We start from the raw sequence: 19,107 nt of genomic DNA on the forward strand, positions 1-19,107 counted from the left end.
GGACTTAGTGGAATTCTGCTGATGAGGGAGGATGACCCACTGGCACCACAGGGCTGTCGTAGCTTTCAGCAACAGCGAATGAATTGCTTAAGAAACACTAAATACACCCCCTGTAAGTCTCCTTTCCTGCAGGTGAATTCCCTGCTGGAGTTGCTGTTTTATGGACAAATCTCTTACCTGTTCCATTGCCCTTTCTCAGCCCTCTGATCCATACTGTGTACACCTGCTACAGTGCCTCTTCCATATGACCAAATTGTTACTTTTCTTTGAATCAGGCAATGTGCTTTCTTGGTATGTTGGATCTCTCTTGTAAAGTCACGGCACAGCATTTCCTAGGGTAACATTAAGTTTCAACTGGTTAGGTACTTAGAGGGGAATATTGCCAAAGGTATGAGGTGACAGTTTCAGAGCTGTCATTCTGTGCCTTTGGAAACTTCCACCTTGATCTCTGGTTTAAAATCTTGGGAATAGTTGGCTTTTTAGTGCTGCGGTGTTCCACGTAAGCAGCTACTACAGCATGTAAAAAAGCAACTTGGATTTTTTTTCATTTCCCCTTCCATAACTGGCTCCAGTGCTTAGCAGAAAAGCTTCTTAAAGCTGTAGCATTTTGAAAATTTGAATTCATCAAACCTAGAGGTTTTCTCCTATTTTTGGTTGTTTGGTTTTGGTTTTTTTCTGCACTGAAAGTAAAATTTTATGTACTTAAACATTTCTGCCTATAACTTCTTCATCTTTGGGTATTGTTTGGTCCTAGTATTTTCCTGAACTGACACTCGTGTCTTTTCAGCTCACACCATATTCAAATCCAAGTGTTTTATAAAAGTGGAAAAATCCTTGATTGGAAAGTATCCAAATATCTAATTTTAAAGAATATTGAAAGTTGTACAGTAGTTTGTCCAGCTCACTTGAAATTGGAATTAAATTATGGCACCAGCAAATTGCTTTTGTTTTTTAATAAGATGTACACATTTCAATTTAAGTATAATAAATGTTTTTCAATAATTTTGTAAATGTGCTTTTCTTTCTGTTGACTTTTTTTTCCCCTCACACACTTTAGAGATACTTCTGTTGCTAAGATTCAGGTTATTGCAAGACCTGCCCTGGCAATTCAGGTAGGTAAGGGGAAGGAGGGGAAGCAGATCAGCTCAGGCATGTATCCTGCACCCGATGCACTCACACGGATCTTCTGCTTCCAGGAGAAATTAAGGTTAGATTTGAAATAATTGCAAGTTCAAGTTTGACATCAGCTGATTGTTTATTGAAGTGTCCTATATCAGAGTAGGTTCCATTTGGTTTTGTACATCTTTAATGCAATAGACTTACAAGGTTTCATTATGTTCTTAGAAAAAAAATGAGCCAACAAAAGGCAACACATCTTGACATATTGGTACCAATGACTTTCCTGGTACAGTTGAGAATAAAATCTGCTTAAAACTCTCTATTACAACAGCAGCATTTTAATGAAACTCTAACTAAGTACGATTGTAACAGCACTCCACAACTGGGCAAGACAAGCCCAGGTTGCCTCACTCTGTAGTAGTAAAGGAATCCATGTACTGTACTCCAAGCTGTAATTTAACCCCAAAGTTGAGGTCTTACTTTACTGTCCCCATTCTGTGTGAATCATGAATACAACTCAGCTGTTGTTATCCATGTCTTGTGTTCATGCTCACTCCTTTTCAGAAGTAGCTTAAAATTTGAGGGGGAAATTGCAGTACTATCTGGCAGTAGCTTTTCCAACTGCTTTTCAAGCCAGTATTTCTATTAGTTTTCAATAAACACAGGCCCTGAACTGTTAAAACATACACACACACAATCAAACTTACACAGAAAAGCTTTCTGAACTGTCGAGTAGTTTCTCTCAGGTAATTAAGTTGCTTATATAAAAAAAGTTTTATCTAATCCTCTAGCACTGAAAAACTAAGGATGAAAGCATGGCCTTAAGAGTCAATACATAGATTTTATCATCATCATTATTGTTATCATTCAGAAGTTGACAACTTCTTAACCCAAACGTGAAGAGTTTGGCTTTCTACATTGGAAAATCACAGGTTTGGTTTGGTTCAACTCCTGCCTACAGCCTGACTTGCCCATGTGCTTGTCCCTAAAACAGGTGGGACAGACAGCCTGAATTCCCTGCCCCATCTTATGTCCTGTAGCTGAACCTGGTTTCCATTCTTCATCTGTAGAAAAGCACGTTAACCACACTCCTCTCCCTAGAGCCACTGATCCTTCCCTTACAGACCACGGAGGTAACTGAGGACACACAGGAATGGCATTACAGTAAGCACCATGTATGGTTGTGGCAGCCAGTTACAGTAGAGTGCACAAGCTCTACCACAGTGGATTTCTCACCCTTCTGCAAGGCTGATGGCATCGGGCATAGACGTGCATCAGTGATGGGCAAGCTTTGCACGAGCAGAGTTCAACTGAATCAAGTCCAAAAACGTGGGAAGGATTTCTATTTATATAGTTATCTTGAGGTACTACCTTACCTTTTGACATTACCTATTATGTCCTGTTATGTAATTAAATACGAAGCTGAATCATGAAAAAAGAATAAGCTGCTGTTTCACTGTAAGAGCTTATGATTACCTTGCTTTTTTTTGGTCAACATCTGCTAAAGCTGATTTGTCCTTAAACCTGATATTGAATCGGTCATGTATATTACAGAACAGCAGGTCCAGTTCCTTGGCTGAGCCCCACGTTACATCAGAGCTTCACACCAAATAGTGCTTACAAATGCAAAGTAACTTCCAAGTTCAGTGAACTTTCACCAAGTAGCTGCTATGCTGCAATGCCCACACGTGTTACACGGTACTGCACTTCTCATGCCAACAGAAGGAAGGAGTTACTAATACAAACCAAAGCATCACCAACTTAATCCACAGCTGCACATTACGTTAAGATTTTTACCTGGAAAAAAAACACTTTTCTTGTCACAAAACTGGATGACCAAACACCACCATTAGGACTGTCAGGAAACCGACTCCTTCTGCTGCCTTGCAGTCCCATTCTTCAACAATAACACAATTTTCTGTGTGGTTGCACTTACTGTCAAAGAATAATACAGCATCTGCAGAGGCGCTGTCCGCTCCCCCCGACCGAAGGAGGGGGAGTTACTGGAGCAAAGTAAGCATGAACTTTCACGTGAGGTAGATGAGCCTGTGGGTGAGAAGTCTGCATTATTATAATGGGAGACAAAGAAACAGAACTGGAAAGAGCAAAGCAAAGAGAAGCAGTACACCTCAACCGCTGCCAAGAAGTACTCTCTGATTAAGGTTGGTTAGCTAAAAGGAAACACTGGATACCAGTCCAGCTGTCTGCTGCTATCTAATTCCTCGTGTCCCATACAGCTAAGGCACACTAATGTCTGGGCACTCAGCTTGCTTAGGGCTCCCACTGATTTCTCAACACAGCACTGATCAGCCCAGACAGCTCCCCATCAGGAGAGGCATGTGTTTTGCTGCAGGGGAGAGAGGGATGGGTGCCTGGTGACTGAAAGAAGACTTGTCTGCACCTTGTCTCCCATATTCTCATCCTGAAAAGCAGCATGAAATAGAATTGGGAATCTGTCCTCAACAGTCACTATCAGGAATGAGCTTTCTAATGCAAAAATGTTTGGACACAAATTTTGGATACAAAGCTGCAGACAAGTCTAACAGCAAGGCTAAAACACTGCCCCCCAAGGCAGACAGTCCCTGACCTAATGGGCAAAGCATGCAGAGAGAAGGGCTGGGGCTGGATTCCAGGGCCTAAGGGCCCTGCAGCCCATTAACTGAAGTATCCACACAGGTGTTCTACCACTGGCTCTATGTATTAGCATTCCTCGTAGGAGAGTTAAAGAATACTACTACACCATCCCAAACACACAGAGGCCTGTATCTGAAAAACTGCAGCAAGCAAAAGGTAAGCTCACATCATTCCGACAGCAAAAGTGTCAGAGGTTATAAACAGACATTGACAATTATTGCTGCTTATACACAGAGGCTACAGGCCCTAGAGGTGAGGACCTAACAGAATGACAGTCAGACTGTTTATCCAGCCTTCCTTGCCTGGGACACCTGTAAGGGCTCATACAATCTCTAGCAGTATCAACAGCTCTGGCATTCCCACGGGAACAAGTCAGTAAACACATACTCTGATCCGTTTGATTCCAGCTCTTGTGACTTGCTGACAGTCATACAGCTCAATTCTCTCCAGGTTGTGGCAGTTCTCCAGGTGTTCCAGAGTCACATCAGTGATGAGAAGACAGTTATCAAGCTCCAGGACCTGCAGCCTCTCATGACCACATGTACTGTTGCTCAGGTGAAGAATCCCATCATCAGTGATCAGTTCACAGTGAGATAAACTCTAAAACAGACAGGCAAACAGTTAACAACATCACTCAGTCCTAAGTTACTTTAGCCTCTGGACATCAGAAGTCCTCTTCAACCTTCTTCATTCCAGTGGTTAAGCAGTTACAAATAGTGTACAGCTGAAATCCAGAAGAATAAAAAAAGAAACAGCTTTATTTAACGGCTGTACTTGATTTTTACTTTGCTTCAAAACAAGTTGAGTCCCAAAACATCACTGGTGAAACTCCTCAGGCCCCTTTGCTCTATGAACATGGGAATTCTGTTCCAATTCTCCCACGCCTCCAATATCAATAGGTGCCAACAGCACTGTGCCAGAAACCAGAGACAGCTTTAAAGAACATAAAAGGAATCGATGAGGATCTACTGACAGGGGTTGCTGATTCACAGCTACCATGTTCTCACATACTACCAGGACCAAGCCTGTGCATGTCCACATAGATAAAGAACTATCAGACTGGACTGATTTGCCAAATAATGATTTCAAAGAAAACCGTGAGCACTTAGCACCTGAGGCTGTACATACAAGGAGCAATAAACATCTCATACTGCTGCACGAGCAGTCTTTCCTACAACACTCAGCATAACCAAAAAAATCTGCTCCTCTTCAGCATATTTTTTTACTCCCTTGAATTTCAAGAACATGGAAAAAGTTGCTGCATCTCAGGCAGTGGCACCACATAAAGCACTTTCTTTGTTCCTTTAGGGAATTCATGACTTTTGGAGAAGCACGGATGATGACAACAACAGGAAACAGGCATTCCTTAGATGAGGCTTAAAAAAACCACTCTTTGTCACCAGTGAGATGAGTGCTCTCAAGTCTTCCACACTGCAAATGTGCAGGATCTATGAACTCTACTATAAAGCCTTGCTTTATGCTCAGCTCTATTTTGCCTGTACTTGGCTCTAAGCCTAACAGTGTCTGCTTCTAAAGTAGTATCTCCTTGCTACAAGTTGCTTTTTTTCAGACAGCAACTGATGAAGAAACACTTGCAGCAACCCAAAAGCACTTCTTAACTCAGAGCAAGCAAACAGTAGTGCTCAAAAGCACCTCCTGCCAATCATCTGACTCTAACATGTCATCTTTCCCACCTCTCAGTACAACACATCCATCTTCTGTTAGTTCAGCCTGACAAGGAAACTTGAGGGCTACCAACCTTACCCTTACTTTACCTGCTACCAAGCATGGACTTGCACTTAAGAACAATTTGCCCCTCAACTTTTTTTTTTCTCCTTTGCTCAACGGGATGAACAAGTAACCAGATAAGGGGCTGGAGGTCTGCACCCTGTCTCCAGTATGGCAGGGAGCCATCTCAGCTCCAGCTGCTCCAATTTTACTCACTCACCAAGTGTGAGCAGCTGGCAGAGACTCCAAGCAACACCACAACCAGTGCATACTGTCTCCAAAAGGCAACAGAAATGAAGCACTTGCCCCTATTGAGTGTTTTAACTCATGACACACTGACATGCTGCCAGTCCATGAAGTCTTCAAACACTTTGGTTCTCTCCTGTACCTACTGTAGGTGTTGTGAGCACTTGGAGCCTGGGAACAATCAGCAGCTGCAGGGTTAACAAACATTTATAGCAGATCTGCTGTTTCAGGGAAGGACAGGAGGTTCTGTGAAGCTGTTGGCTATGGCAGCAGTCTGCTGGCTAATTAAAAGTCTTCCATTCCAGGAAGTAAGCAGCTTATAACATCAGCTTTCCTGAGACACAGTATCTGGTACAGAAAGGACAATACAGGATGTACAGCTGAGTTTGTAGAACTTTGTAAAACAAAGATGCCAAATGATACACACTTCACATTAAACCACATGATTTTTGCAACTCGATAAGCCTGTTATGAAGTGTTAATAATGAGGAATTTTACAAAGACAATTGCTTGAAACCTTAGGAACAAAGAAATATGGCCAAATTCTTTTTGTTCTTAATACATACTAAATGCTATGCATAAATCAAATGACATACTATGAGAGTAAGAATCAGTGTGATCAACTTAACTGGAGAATTCGATCGTCTTCTCATCTCCAGGAATATCATGAGTATTTCACAGTTTCTCTAATAATCTGTCCCATTATTAAACACTTTCACCAAAAATTACTTCTTAAGCTCAGTATGTAATAAAGCACAGGAGTACTCTGATACTCATGAAGGTTAATAATTGGTTATAATTGGTCTAACAGTGCTTTGGCCTATTTCCACCATCTCCCGAGTCCAAACAACAAAAAAGAAATCTGATCTCTGCAGCTCCAAAATATCTGTTTTACTGAAAATGCACCCAAACATGCACTAAAGCACAGCCACATAAGAGTTTACAGGACCATCAACAGTATGTGATTTCTCATTTGAAGCATCAAGATTAGTTCATGTAGTGTATTTGCAACTGCTAGTCTGTTTTTGCTTTTCCTGTAATTCTCAGCCATCACTGTTTGTGCACAATCTTTGAGTCTTTATCCTTCCTACCCACAAGATACACCATCAACAGAAGAATCAAGCTTTCTAGTTTCCTTAGAAAAGGTAATGTATTTTACCAGTGCCACACTTCCCTGTCTGTGGGCTAACACACCAAGGCCAGCAAACAAGAGCAGGTTTGGACTAAAATGCTTGGGAGTGTTGAATAAATACAAGGTTTTATGATATCTCTGTTGAAGCACTGCCAGAACTGGTGCAAAGGATCTCTTGCAAGAACTGGTTACAACTGGGATTACAATACAAAAACGTGTCCATTGCCAAAGAACAGAATATGTCTCACATAAATGGTTCCATTATCTCCTGACAGCTGATTTGGTTTACCATCAAGAATTATGGTGCAGAAATAAGGCTAGATGATTAATAAGCCAAAAAACCCATGACAACAACAATAAAAAGTAGTGAACAAGCTCCTTTTTAAAAGCCATTTTGCCTCATGCTGCTACCTTAGTAACACTGAGTAACACTAATCACAACACAATTTAATTAAGAAAGCAGCAAACCTTCCTTTAATCCCATCTAAAAACAGATTATAAATATACTTTTCTTTCACATAGATCTAAGTAGTGTATAACAAATCTACACTTATAGGACAACTGGCCCTAACATACAGGAGCTCCTACTGTAAGGACAATGTAGTAATTTTTGAGTCTCTTGACTGAAGAGCTGACAAATTTATGTCACCACTTGAAAATCTGGAAGTTCTAACCCCCACTCCCTAGAAATACACTGAGCAGGGTACCCCACCAAAGGCATCTCAATCCTCTCCAATTATGTTCAAACGCTGAGTTCAAAACAACCTTCCATAATTTATTATGCAAATGTAGTCCTTGGGAAACCTGCTTGCATGCTAAACTGATTAGAGTGATTACATTTATCTTCTCTGGGTGGTTTTGTTTATTCAATATTTGATGTGAAGTGTCATACTCCCTAAGAAAACCATTACCAAACACTTGACAGTATCTATAAAGGATCTATGTACTTTTAAGTTCAACCAAATATGTAAGTAATCAAATATGATGGATGTTAACCATAAAATATTATCTGTCTGGTTATTACTCACTGTTTTGGTAACATTTTTTCATCACACAATGCACATAAATATTTTAGGAATAATGTCCTGCTTGCAGAATACTTATGAAACTTGGGTATGTTTTGCACAGGATTATTGTACATCAGGAATGTTTTCTAGACAGAGTGAACAGCCTGGGTTTGTGTTTCAGGACTTGTCTCTGTGTGTGGTTTGGGGAGACACGTTAAAGGTCACAAACAAAGAGTTACACTTACCAATGCTTGCAGCTTAGGACAGTGTATGGAAAGTTGTATCAATGTGCTGTCAGTTATCTAGAAATAAAAGAAACCAAACAGCCATAAGCAAAAGACAGCAGGAGAGTCAACCCTCAAATAAGGTATCTTTCTCTACCAGATGAAAGTTCTGTTATTTCTGGAAAACACCCCATCACCTGTTACTCTCCAAGTATTTCCCTGTATAGAATTTCCCAATAATTATCTTTATTTCCTATCATAAACACAGCACTATTAATGACAACCAAAGTACATCTAACTGAAAGTGCTAATGCACTGCATTCTTACACTGGACATTCAGTATTCCTTTTCATATTAAATCTCACCAAAACACACTCTTCCAAGTCCATCTTCTCCAGCTCGTGGCAATTCTACAATAAACAAAACACAGATAAACAGAAGATGAAATAAAACAACACAGAGACATAGTTAGTAATACGGGACAGCACAACTTCCTAGAGGAAATTGTGGGCTAAACCCCTTCCAAGTATTTGATCACCATCAAATGACAAAAAAAATTGTTAAAATAAATAAATAAATGAATTAACAAGCAATACAGCACCTCCCTTTCAAACCTCTACATTTCAGCCTAAGTGAAATGTCTCCCTCTCGCCCTGTAAGGTTTGATCAGCACAGATCAGTACTCACCCACCCTTCCCCCTTCAATACAAACCCATAGTATTTATAGTCTCTGCACTAAAGCCAACCCATCTGCACACAGATGAATCCAACTTTTGCGTGTATCAGCCTGCACGAAACTGAAACTCAGTTAAGCCCATGGAACATCTCTCTTCGCCATAATACTTTAGAAAGAAGCCTTAAAACCAATCTGCTTTGCCAATGAATGCTGAAAACATTGAAATAGGGTCTGCTTTAAGGTGGGAAGAAAGTTGCACTTTACAGCTACACTAGCAATTTTGCCAACATTCTGAGATCTCTAGAATCATAGAATCAGCTGGGGTGGAAAAGACCTCAAAGATCATCAAGGCCAACCCTACTGTGGTTACCAGCCCATGGCCCTAAGTCCCCCATCCAGTCTCATCTTGAAAACCTCCAGGGATGGTGAATCCACCACCTCCCTGGGCAGCACATTCCAATGTCTGATCACTCGCTCTGTAAAAAATCTCTTCCTAATATCCAACCTAACCCTCCCCTGGCAGAGCTTGAGTCTGGGCCCTCTTGTCCTACTGCTGGTTGCCTGGGAGAAGAGACCAACCCCCACCTGACTCCAACCTCCTGTCAGGGAGTTGTAGAGGGTGATAAGGCCTCCCCTGAGCCTCCTCTTCTCCAGGCTGAACACCCCCAGCTCCCTCAGCCTCTCCTCATGGCACTTGTGCTTGAGTCCCTTCACCAGCCTCGTTGCTCTTCTCTGGAGCTGCTCCAGCACCTCAATATCCTTCCTGAACTGAGGGGCCCAGAACTGCACACAGTACTCAAGGTGTGGCCTCACCAGCACCGAGTGCAGGGGCAGAATCACCTCCCTGGTCCTGCTGACCACACTGTTCCTGATCCAGGCCAGGATGCCATTGGCCTTCTTGGCCACCTGAGCACACTGCTGGCTCATGTTCAGCTTCCTGTCTGTCCAAACTCCCAGGTCCCTTTCTGCCTGGCTACTCTCCCGCGACTCTGTCCCAAGCAAGCTTTTAGAAGTACTTTCAGTATTTGATCATGACTAACTTCAAAAAAATGATGTAACCTTGTGACCTTGCAGCAGACCACATGGTACCACAGCTCAGCTCAATTCCCAACCCATTTTTCACAGGAATAGTAAAAAATGGTTTAACTTGCAGCCACCAAAAGCAGGTGACTACCAAGAGCTCAGAGCTGTAATGCTGAACTATAAGAAAACAACTGTTTAACCACTGTGGCTACACAACCCCCCTTTCATTCACACTATCTATCAGCAGCATACATGAATCCTGTTTACAGAGCATTGTTTTTGTGTTCAGATTTCCTAAACCAGCAAGCATACAAGTCTAACTTGAAGCATTTGATACCACCAATGTTGCTTACTGTACATATTTACAGCATGAATCAGGGCACAAGTGCTTACAGTTTATAATGTATAAGGTATTTTGAAACTTAAAGGTATGCCCAGAATAACCTATTATATAATCTATTATATTACATCAATCTATATATCTATATATGATTTTTTATGCTAGTATCACAAGGGTGTGTGTCATCTTTATAAGGGAAATTTGGCTACAATACATAACACAAGCTTAGAATTATGTTAAGCGCAATGAATTAAATTGAAACATACTAAAAAAGAGAGGGGAAAAAAATGAAAAATGCAATGATAGATGTCAAAATAGATCAAGCTGCAGATCTAAGTAATCCAGAAATAAAATAACTTCTTAGTCCCCTCCTCCACTGGGTTCTTTCTACTTTATTTTTCTTTTTCTCATATTCATTCCCAGCAGGACTACATCAACTCACAGGTGCTCAGCAGCAATGAAAACAAGGCAAGTTCTAACCTTCTGAAACAACCCTTACCCGTGCTAGAAGGGTAAACCCAGCATCTGTAAGATGTGAACATCTTGCAGCTTCCAAAATCCTGGAAAAGGTTTAAATGTTAAAGAAAGCATTAACATAGAGAAAAGCAAATGCATTTGAGATACAAATCTGTGTTGTGCAACTTAAAGCTCTCCATAGCAAATGTATATATGTATATGCCTATTTTTCACAATGACTTGCAATTGAAAAGCAGATTTCAATCCAGCTTATTAGGAGATTCTAATAGTCACAGAGCAGATAAATTTCAATCCTCAAATCTGCTCAACATTTAGTGCAAATAAAGTCTACACAGTAATAGGCATTTTAACCCCTTTTTTCATTAAAAGCATAATGCCCAAGTTATCTCATGTGATACCTGGAAAAAAATACGGGGGAATAAACCCTGAGTTAAGGAAAATGCAGATGAAGTCTGTGTCTAAAACCCGTTATCTAAACACAGACTGCTGGGAAGCCCCAAAACTGAGAAACTGCTTACTAGAAATTCCCTCAGAGTCTCTGCATGAAACACAGTGAAGCAAGTTACCAGAAAGCAAGGAGCCCAAGCCCACAGCAAAACCAATAAACTATGCCAACACAACCTTAAAGAAAACAACACTGTGTTTTGGAAAGATAATCCTAACACTGTTCCAAGAGGCACTGGGAAGCAGCACTGACAATAAAAGGTCAGCTGCCCCAAACAGCACCACTAGTGTGCACAGCAGACCTCCACCTCATTCGTGTCGTCTTGTCTTTGTTTTCTTCTGCTCTTTTTTTAATGAACTCTTGACTTTACAGGTGGAGTAAATATCGAGATGAATAAGAGGAAACCACAGCGCTGTGTAATGAGCAGCACAAACTAGGTGCACAGCAAACACTGCTGCTATACTGGAGAGGAGACAGGGAAAGATGGACAAAATAACTTCTTGGTGTGGCAACACTTGGAGGCATCTAGATCCTTCCACTGGTTTAGGAGGTCCTTAGAATGCTCCTCTCTAGAGGGAAAGCGCAAAGGGAAAAGCCATGCTGTGTGCATGAATAAAATACAACACTAAAGTACACGTTGTGGGGCTCTGATTGTGACTTTGCTGAATCAGCCTCTTCCAAGCTAAAAGCAAGAGGGCAGCTGTGTGTATAGGTAAGCAGCCCCTTGAAAACCCACTTCCAGAGTGCTAGTCTTCAACAAGGTTCAGAAGGATGATGGGAACTCAAGAACAGCCAACAAACAGGTACAAGATAGGTACTTCTTCCCAAATGGATGGTTCTAACAACTCTACACTTTCTTTCCAGACTCGCATTTGGAAAACTCTGTACCCTTCCATCAAGGGCAGTTAGCAGCCTATCATAAAATACTCTCGGCTACTCTGAAAATTACCTAAGATACCAAATAGGAAGGGAAAAAACACCATCACCACCAGAAATACATGATTCAGGTCACATTTGTTCCCTTTCTAATTCCTTTCAACAATCACTTGCTTTGAAACCCACTTCATTACATTTCAGACTTTAAAGGTGGGATAATGACACATGCAAAATAGTGAGGATGGTACTTACAGCACATCTGGTTGAAGAGATGAATATAGCAACAGAGGAATAAGAAATCAGAAGACTAGTTCTAGCCTTCCTGAAATTTGGTGTGCAGACTCAGGGGAGCAGAATGAGCTATATATACACATGCTGCATTCAATCAGACCCCAGTATGAAACACAGATGGGAAGGCACTGGTCAGCATGAAAATGAGAAAAGTTCTCATTTTAGCTTTTGTTTTAGTAATTTTACTTAGATACCTTGTTTCTTTCCAGATACAGCTGACATTTATTTCCCATCCACTGATTTGCGACAAAGTCCCTAGCACAGGAGCTGATCAGGCAAAATAATATCCAAGAACAGATTCCTCATTCTTACAAAGCAACACTCAGACAGGCCTCAGAGTTGAATTTATTGTCTGCAGGTGTCTTCTTGGCACACCTGGAGTGTTTCTGCACACAGCACCTCCCTACTCCTGTTTGATTAGCAGCAGGTGGGAGAGAACATTGGTGGGGTTAAAGGGAATATGATCCTAACTTTCTCAGCCCCACCCAGACAAAGATATTCATGGTTCACAAGTGCTTTTCTAGATAAGCCTCACCAAAACAGCTACCAGTATTTTATCACTACGAAGTGCTACTAATGAAAAAAAAGAGAAGATATCAAACACCAAAAAGAGCAAATAGAAGGAGGGATGAGAAGACACCTGTATCGTGATGTGAGGTAAGAAATATAACTAAAGGGTCAAGCTTAGGATTTTTTCTAAGGAGACACCATTTGTGAGTGGTAACAGCTGCAGAACAGAGCAGTATCATGGCAACCAGCATAGTAGGACATTCAAGACCCTGAAGTGAGAGTAACACAGCACAGAAAATACTCAAAAGTGTCCTAACAGGGCCAGCACGTCCAACAGAGGCAGCTGAGTTTTCTTTCATACTCAACCCCTAAATACTCAGAAGGTACCAACAAGTGTGGAATTACTTTTCCCTTTGATTTCTGCCATAATTTTATGTACTTTCCATACATGATCCCAAAAGTCTAGCTGCAATCAGCTGCAGCATCTGCCCTTCCAACATGCAGTAATCCTCGGCAACAATCACTGCAGAATTTCTTTCTTTCTACTGCTCCTCACTATCAGAGAAGAGCAGCAGACGCCTTCCCCCTCGTGGCACAGACAGGGGCTAACAGTTTACCTACCAAAGTCAAAACAATTCCTGCTACAGCTGCACTGTCCTTGGAAAGAATTGCACAACTAACACCACTTTAGACACGCTTTAATTTCCCATCTGAGCTGTCAATTGAGAAAATGAGACAAAAAGACCAAAAATGGAAAAAGACCAGTAATAACAGCACAGCTTTCTAAGGAACATAATGAAGTGTGCCAGAAGGCTCTAAAGCCCCTAACAAATACAGTTACATGAAGAGGACTGTCACTCTGGAATTGTCTTAAGGTCAGGTTTTCTACAGTAACACAAGCTCTTTTGCACTCTATCAGCTAAAGGAACACTGTGTGTCTGCATACTGCACACTGGTACTTGAATGCAGCTTCCCCTCATTTTTACAGTCCACGCTTTCCTCCATTACCTGTGATTTAAGCATAACAAGTTCTGACTCCTGCCTGTTACTGTCATAAATGGCAATTTAATGTAATACAAAAATCTGATCTTTTGATTTAATTTACATTAAAATTAGACCTTACAAGAAGTATTACATGTCTCTACAACCAGAGAGCTGCTGCATAACTGAGCTTTGTTATTAAAGCCCACCAAACATACGTGCTAGCACAAATTACACCAATGTAAGAGTTTATGTTGCTTTTAACTGATAAAGCCCCTATTGCTCAAAACATCTCATAGATACCAGTCCTCAGTGCTTGCAAAGACATTAGCACACTCCACATCAGTTTAAGAACACCAGGATGTGCTGCAGAATGTATTAGAAACACATTTATAAAAAAAAATTTGTCAATATAATACTCAGATATGATTTAGCTATTTTTTTTGCAAGACAAACAACTTCATAAAACCACATCAGAGTACAAACATCACAAGACACAACACAACTACAGATCTTTTTACCTTTTAAAAAAATAATGGGCTTTATATCTTCTTTTCTTCTGGCTTGTAATTAGTACCTAAAATATTTTAGCTAGAAGCACAGAATTGAACTGCTAGGTTCAGCATGTTTTATTTGTCATATATTAACTCTTGTTTTTCCAATATACAGTGAACTACATTGTTATGATAGCTGCAGAGCACAAGCCCTCAAGTTTACATTCAGCTGGTACTTCCAACTTCATGTTTTGATTGCAAAGGTAATGCAAACAAGACAAAGCTAAACCAAACTTGTGGGTATCAGCTCATTATCTGCAGAAGTGAATTTCTAAGATCAGGCCAATAACAACATGACATACAACACCATCATGACATACTCACTTCAGCCTTGGACAGTTTAGACCAAGTGCTGTGAGGGAAGCATCTGTAAGGTTGCTACATCCTGAAACACAGAGTGACTGGAGTCTATGGCATCCTCTACAGATTTTTACGATGCCTTCATCTGAAATTTGCTGCAACACACAAGAAGGTTGAAGTTACTTCCTTATCAAGTTATCAGCTAAGAACAAAAATCAAGACATACTACTGAACTGCTAGTGTCAGGCTGGATATAACTATGGCAACCTGAATGTTCAGCCATTGGGAAACCACATGCAATGCCAACTGAAGATAATCAACACATAATTTCTACTTTTCTATGTATTTTTCCACAGACCTCAAATAATAATCGAAGGCAGTCCAAAGCAGAGAAGGGAGAGTTGTTTGGTGTTGTCTTCCTCTTTCACCTTGCTTTTGATTTTTCACAACTCCTTTTTTTAAAGAATTGTGCTTGTTTCTTATGTATTTGTAGAGTCAGGTCTTTCACTCCATTGACTGTGGAAGTTCAGGAACAGAGCAAAAGAGCTTAAAGCCTGACAGCAGGATACCTAACTACCTGACCTGCACTGGAGCAGTAGGACCCAAGGGCAAAAGTCCTTCACCTTCAGATAATTTTTGAAGCAAGAATTATAGGTAAACAGTTACATACAATCCATTCTTTATAGAAGGTAAGCATAAAAACCCAGTTTTCCCTGCCCTATGGAGTTGTCTTTAGATGAAAGATTTATCTCAAGAGGACTTTTCATTTTTCAAAAATTGTTTTGTACTAGATATTCTGAAAAGAGTAACTCTAAATGTGGATTATGAATAAGCAAAGTTTTCTCTCTGAAACAGGAACTCCAAGAAATAGCCCCACTGCAGCTGCACACAAAATCACAACAGGAACTGTATTACTGGGAGTGTGTGCAAATATCATTTTGTTTACAAGTCTTCTACTCTGGAAGAAGTTTTCTCTCCTCCTCCCACTCCAAACACCATGAATGCAATTTTTTTGCTGCATGACTAATCCTTCACAGTGAAACAGGTTGTTTTATTTACTGGCTTAATATTACTCCTCCAATAGTAGCAAAGACCTCTACTGTATTTTTAATAGAAAATACACATTCCTTTTATAAACCCTAATCTGAGCACACTAACAGAACTATGGCATCTTTCTGAGGCTATTACCACAAACATTACCTTTCGTAGATGGAAACAGGATAGAAATAGCAGTAGCTCAGCACAAAGGGAGATTACCTTGTGCTTCCCTCCCCCAACCCAGCACTTGAGTATCAGAAGTTTAGATTTGCAACTTGTTCTGTCAAAATTATTCTAGACAGAAAGCCAGAAGTCTTGTCTTCTTTTTGTGGATCCAGAAGGATGATCTGCATCACCTACAGGTAAGAAGGTAAGTTTTGCCCAACATCAGTCACGTGGTTCTGGATTTGACTCTCCAAAAATTTCCTGGAGCTGTTTTGTTTCCTTTGAGAGATACTCATGACACCATCATTGGGAAAAGGAACTGGTTTGGAGGTAAAGACTATGTAAATTTTATGCTGCAAGTACAAAGCCCTCAAGTTATATATGAAAATTTTCCATTCTGAAATTGCTAGTGATTTCAATGCCTACATGCCTCTCAGGAAAGAAAGGTGCTCAAAAGATGCCTGCAAGTCCTCAGTTTCTAAAATCTTTCTCTAAAGAAGGTACCTTTCAGATGTGCAGTTTCCAGAGCTAACATCAGTTCATTCCACAGCTGCTGGAGCTGGCCTGGCATTTTACAAGGTCCACGAAACACAGTCACTAGAATTACAGTGTGGATCATATAAAGCATGAGGTGACCTGCTGTGTAAAAATCAGTGCTAGCCCTTTGATCATAAGGAGCCAGGCTGCTCCTGGCTGCTTCTAAGGAGCAGCAAGCAGGACACATCTCCAGCTTTAAAGTACATGTAACTACATAGGACACACAGACTATCAGCTCAAAAAATTCAAAGGGGAAAAAAAACTTTCACTCAGGAGGCTTTTTTTTTTGTTTGAACTACGTAACAGACATCCTGGCCAAGGGAAAACTCTGGTACACTTCTATGCCAATGTCCCTTTTAAGCAGGAAAGATAGTAACTGTTTATCATCAGACCGCTCCAGAGCCTTCCACAAAAATAATCAGAAAAGGCTGTCCTTGATGTATCTGATTAGTCTCAGGCAAAACACAGCAGAAAAAGGACTTTGGAGAAGGAGGACAGAAAATAGAAGAGTGAAAGGGGAAGAAATTACATCCTGACTTTATTTATTTGTGGTTCTGACCAAAAGAAGGAAATTCCTTTCATTCCTGTTACCTTTAGATGCCCAACTTCCGTGGGCATCTAAATTCAGACCAAAAACATCTGACAAATTCTCTTTCTGTCTGGCTCATGGAAGCTCCAGCTTTGTATTCATATTGTTCTTAATTTCTGCAATTTTTAAAATGTAGCTTTTAATAATCCCTAATACTCAAAAATGTTTGACACTTTAAAGAAATCTATTACCTCCAAAATTTTTCATCCAATCTTAATAAAAAATGGTCCCATGCCACAATCATTCAGGAATAATGTGTGAAACAGTTTTGAAAGCTTTAGCAGATTTTATGATACCTTGGAGCAATAAAACTAGAAAACTTTCCAAAAACAAATAAACAAAAATCTAACTTCATTATTCAAATCTGCAGGACTGAAACACTGAAATTCTAACTTATGTCAGTAATTCCTAAAGCATATTTGCAGGCAAAGAATGACTTCAATACATTTAAAATCTAAAAGGAGGTCCTTCCCGTTCCTAAGAAGTCACATCAGAAACAACAAAAAAGCAAATATAAAACAGAGCAAATCTAATTTGTGTTCTCCAAGTAGAATTGAGAGTACATGAATGATTCCCAGTCGTTTCATTACAAATGTGCTTCCGTTAATACTGAATAAGCCACTTAGATGGTTCTGAATCATCTTTGGTTATGATGCCATTACATTTTTGTCTCAACTACATGGCCCAGAATATGATTTTGCCTCAATTAGAAACCTTAAAATTACGATTAGACCAAAACGTTACACAGTCCATGATATTTGAACGAATGCAGTTAATTTTTTCTCTAGAGCTTGCCACAGTTAAAAGATGCACTGAGGGGGATAAACCCAACCCAACACTCCAAGTCCACACTCAGCTGTAGGAACAGTCAGCTCATTTAATACCTGTATTCCACACAAAATTCTGTTTACTGCAAAAATGTACTATTTGACTTATTTAAGTAGCAGATCAATTCACTAGCATTCAAAAACGGTTTCTGATTCTTAGAGAATGTATCTTTTGAAGCTTCAAATACTTACTGTACAGGATTGCAAATTCAGGATTACAAGTTCATGACAGTGATTTTGAATGTGTTTCAATGCTTCATCTTCTAACTGTATTTAGTAATTAAATTGGACATAGGAAAAGAAACAAGAAATTAAAAGCACAGCAAAGCAGCCCAAAGAATGTACGTATCTTGCAATATTATACAAAATACTATAACAAAAATGGTATTTTTAATTCATGGAGATTTCAAAAAACCCAAAATAAAATTTTATTCCTAAAGGATCACCCAAGCAATTATGTACCTGTGTGCAACCTCTAAGAAATAGAGCTTTTAGTCCACTACACCCTTTCACCAGTGCTTCAATACCATCCTTCGTAATCTGATCACACCAGGAAAGATTCAAATGTTCCAGATTTCTGCAACCCTCACTGGGAGAATTAAAAAAATACATAAAGTTAAATCCAGCCTTCAAATAGTCATAACAGTGGGAAACCCAAATTAAACACACTGTTAGAAATTAATGTTAGCCAGTGGACTGTGCCAGGCCTCCACAAAATAGTCATGAGAAAAGACCACACACAAACACCACGGTTTACACCCAAAAAGTCCTAGATACAGAACAGTCAGTGCTGATTCACAGTATTAAGGTTCAGCACTGATTTTTTTAAACTTTATTAAATCTTGAACAGCTCTTTAAACACTTCTCTTTAAGACAAAACACTGAATCTTCTTACCTTAAGCCTTTCAAAGAGCTGTTAGTGATGGCTACACAAGATGTCAGGTCCAGATGTTTCAGCTTGGAACAGAATCTGCTAAGACTGTAACACGTGCTGCAAAACAGCAGACACACTAAAAATACCTTCAGCTACTTCTTTTTCCAGATTTTCATGTCAATCAAAAAACCTCTTTGAATTACCTGTCAGTGATTTTTGTGCACCCGTTCAGATTTAAGTGTTCGATGTTTCTACAGTTCTGTGCAAAGGTCCTAAAACAGCAACAAAAAGCTGAGTTAATACAATGTCCCAAGTGGCAACACAGTCACTAGAGAGCACTCTGTCCTGTCCCTCCCTCCAGCTCAGCCAAAAGCTTCACCTTCGAGCCACAGAGGAATTGCAAATAAATCTCAGTGGTTGCTTTTTCCTTTTCCTACTGCAAGTTTCTGTCTTAGGTAAGTGCTGTTTCTCTCTCAAATACCACCTGGGCAAAGACATCATATATATGATATTT

At 40.1% G+C, this 19,107-nt stretch overlaps 1 protein-coding gene across 1 annotated transcript; it reads right to left on the reverse strand.

The window, feature by feature from the left end:
* Positions 1–2,563: 2,563 nt before the first annotated feature.
* FBXL2 (F-box and leucine-rich repeat protein 2) lies at positions 2,564–18,865 on the reverse strand (the record flags this gene model as incomplete). Its single annotated transcript, XM_009083588.1, has 10 exons — positions 2,564–3,165; positions 4,141–4,353; positions 8,112–8,168; positions 8,456–8,500; positions 10,629–10,689; positions 14,588–14,718; positions 17,912–17,986; positions 18,182–18,308; positions 18,615–18,710; positions 18,797–18,865. Coding segments are annotated over 10 exons (982 nt in total), but the record flags the coding sequence as incomplete, so codon positions are not given.
* Between the last annotated feature and the right edge of the window lie 242 nt (positions 18,866–19,107).

Source organism: Acanthisitta chloris, unplaced genomic scaffold, assembly GCF_000695815.1.
Source record: "Acanthisitta chloris isolate BGI_N310 unplaced genomic scaffold, ASM69581v1 scaffold20451, whole genome shotgun sequence".
Taxonomy (NCBI): domain Eukaryota; kingdom Metazoa; phylum Chordata; class Aves; order Passeriformes; family Acanthisittidae; genus Acanthisitta; species Acanthisitta chloris.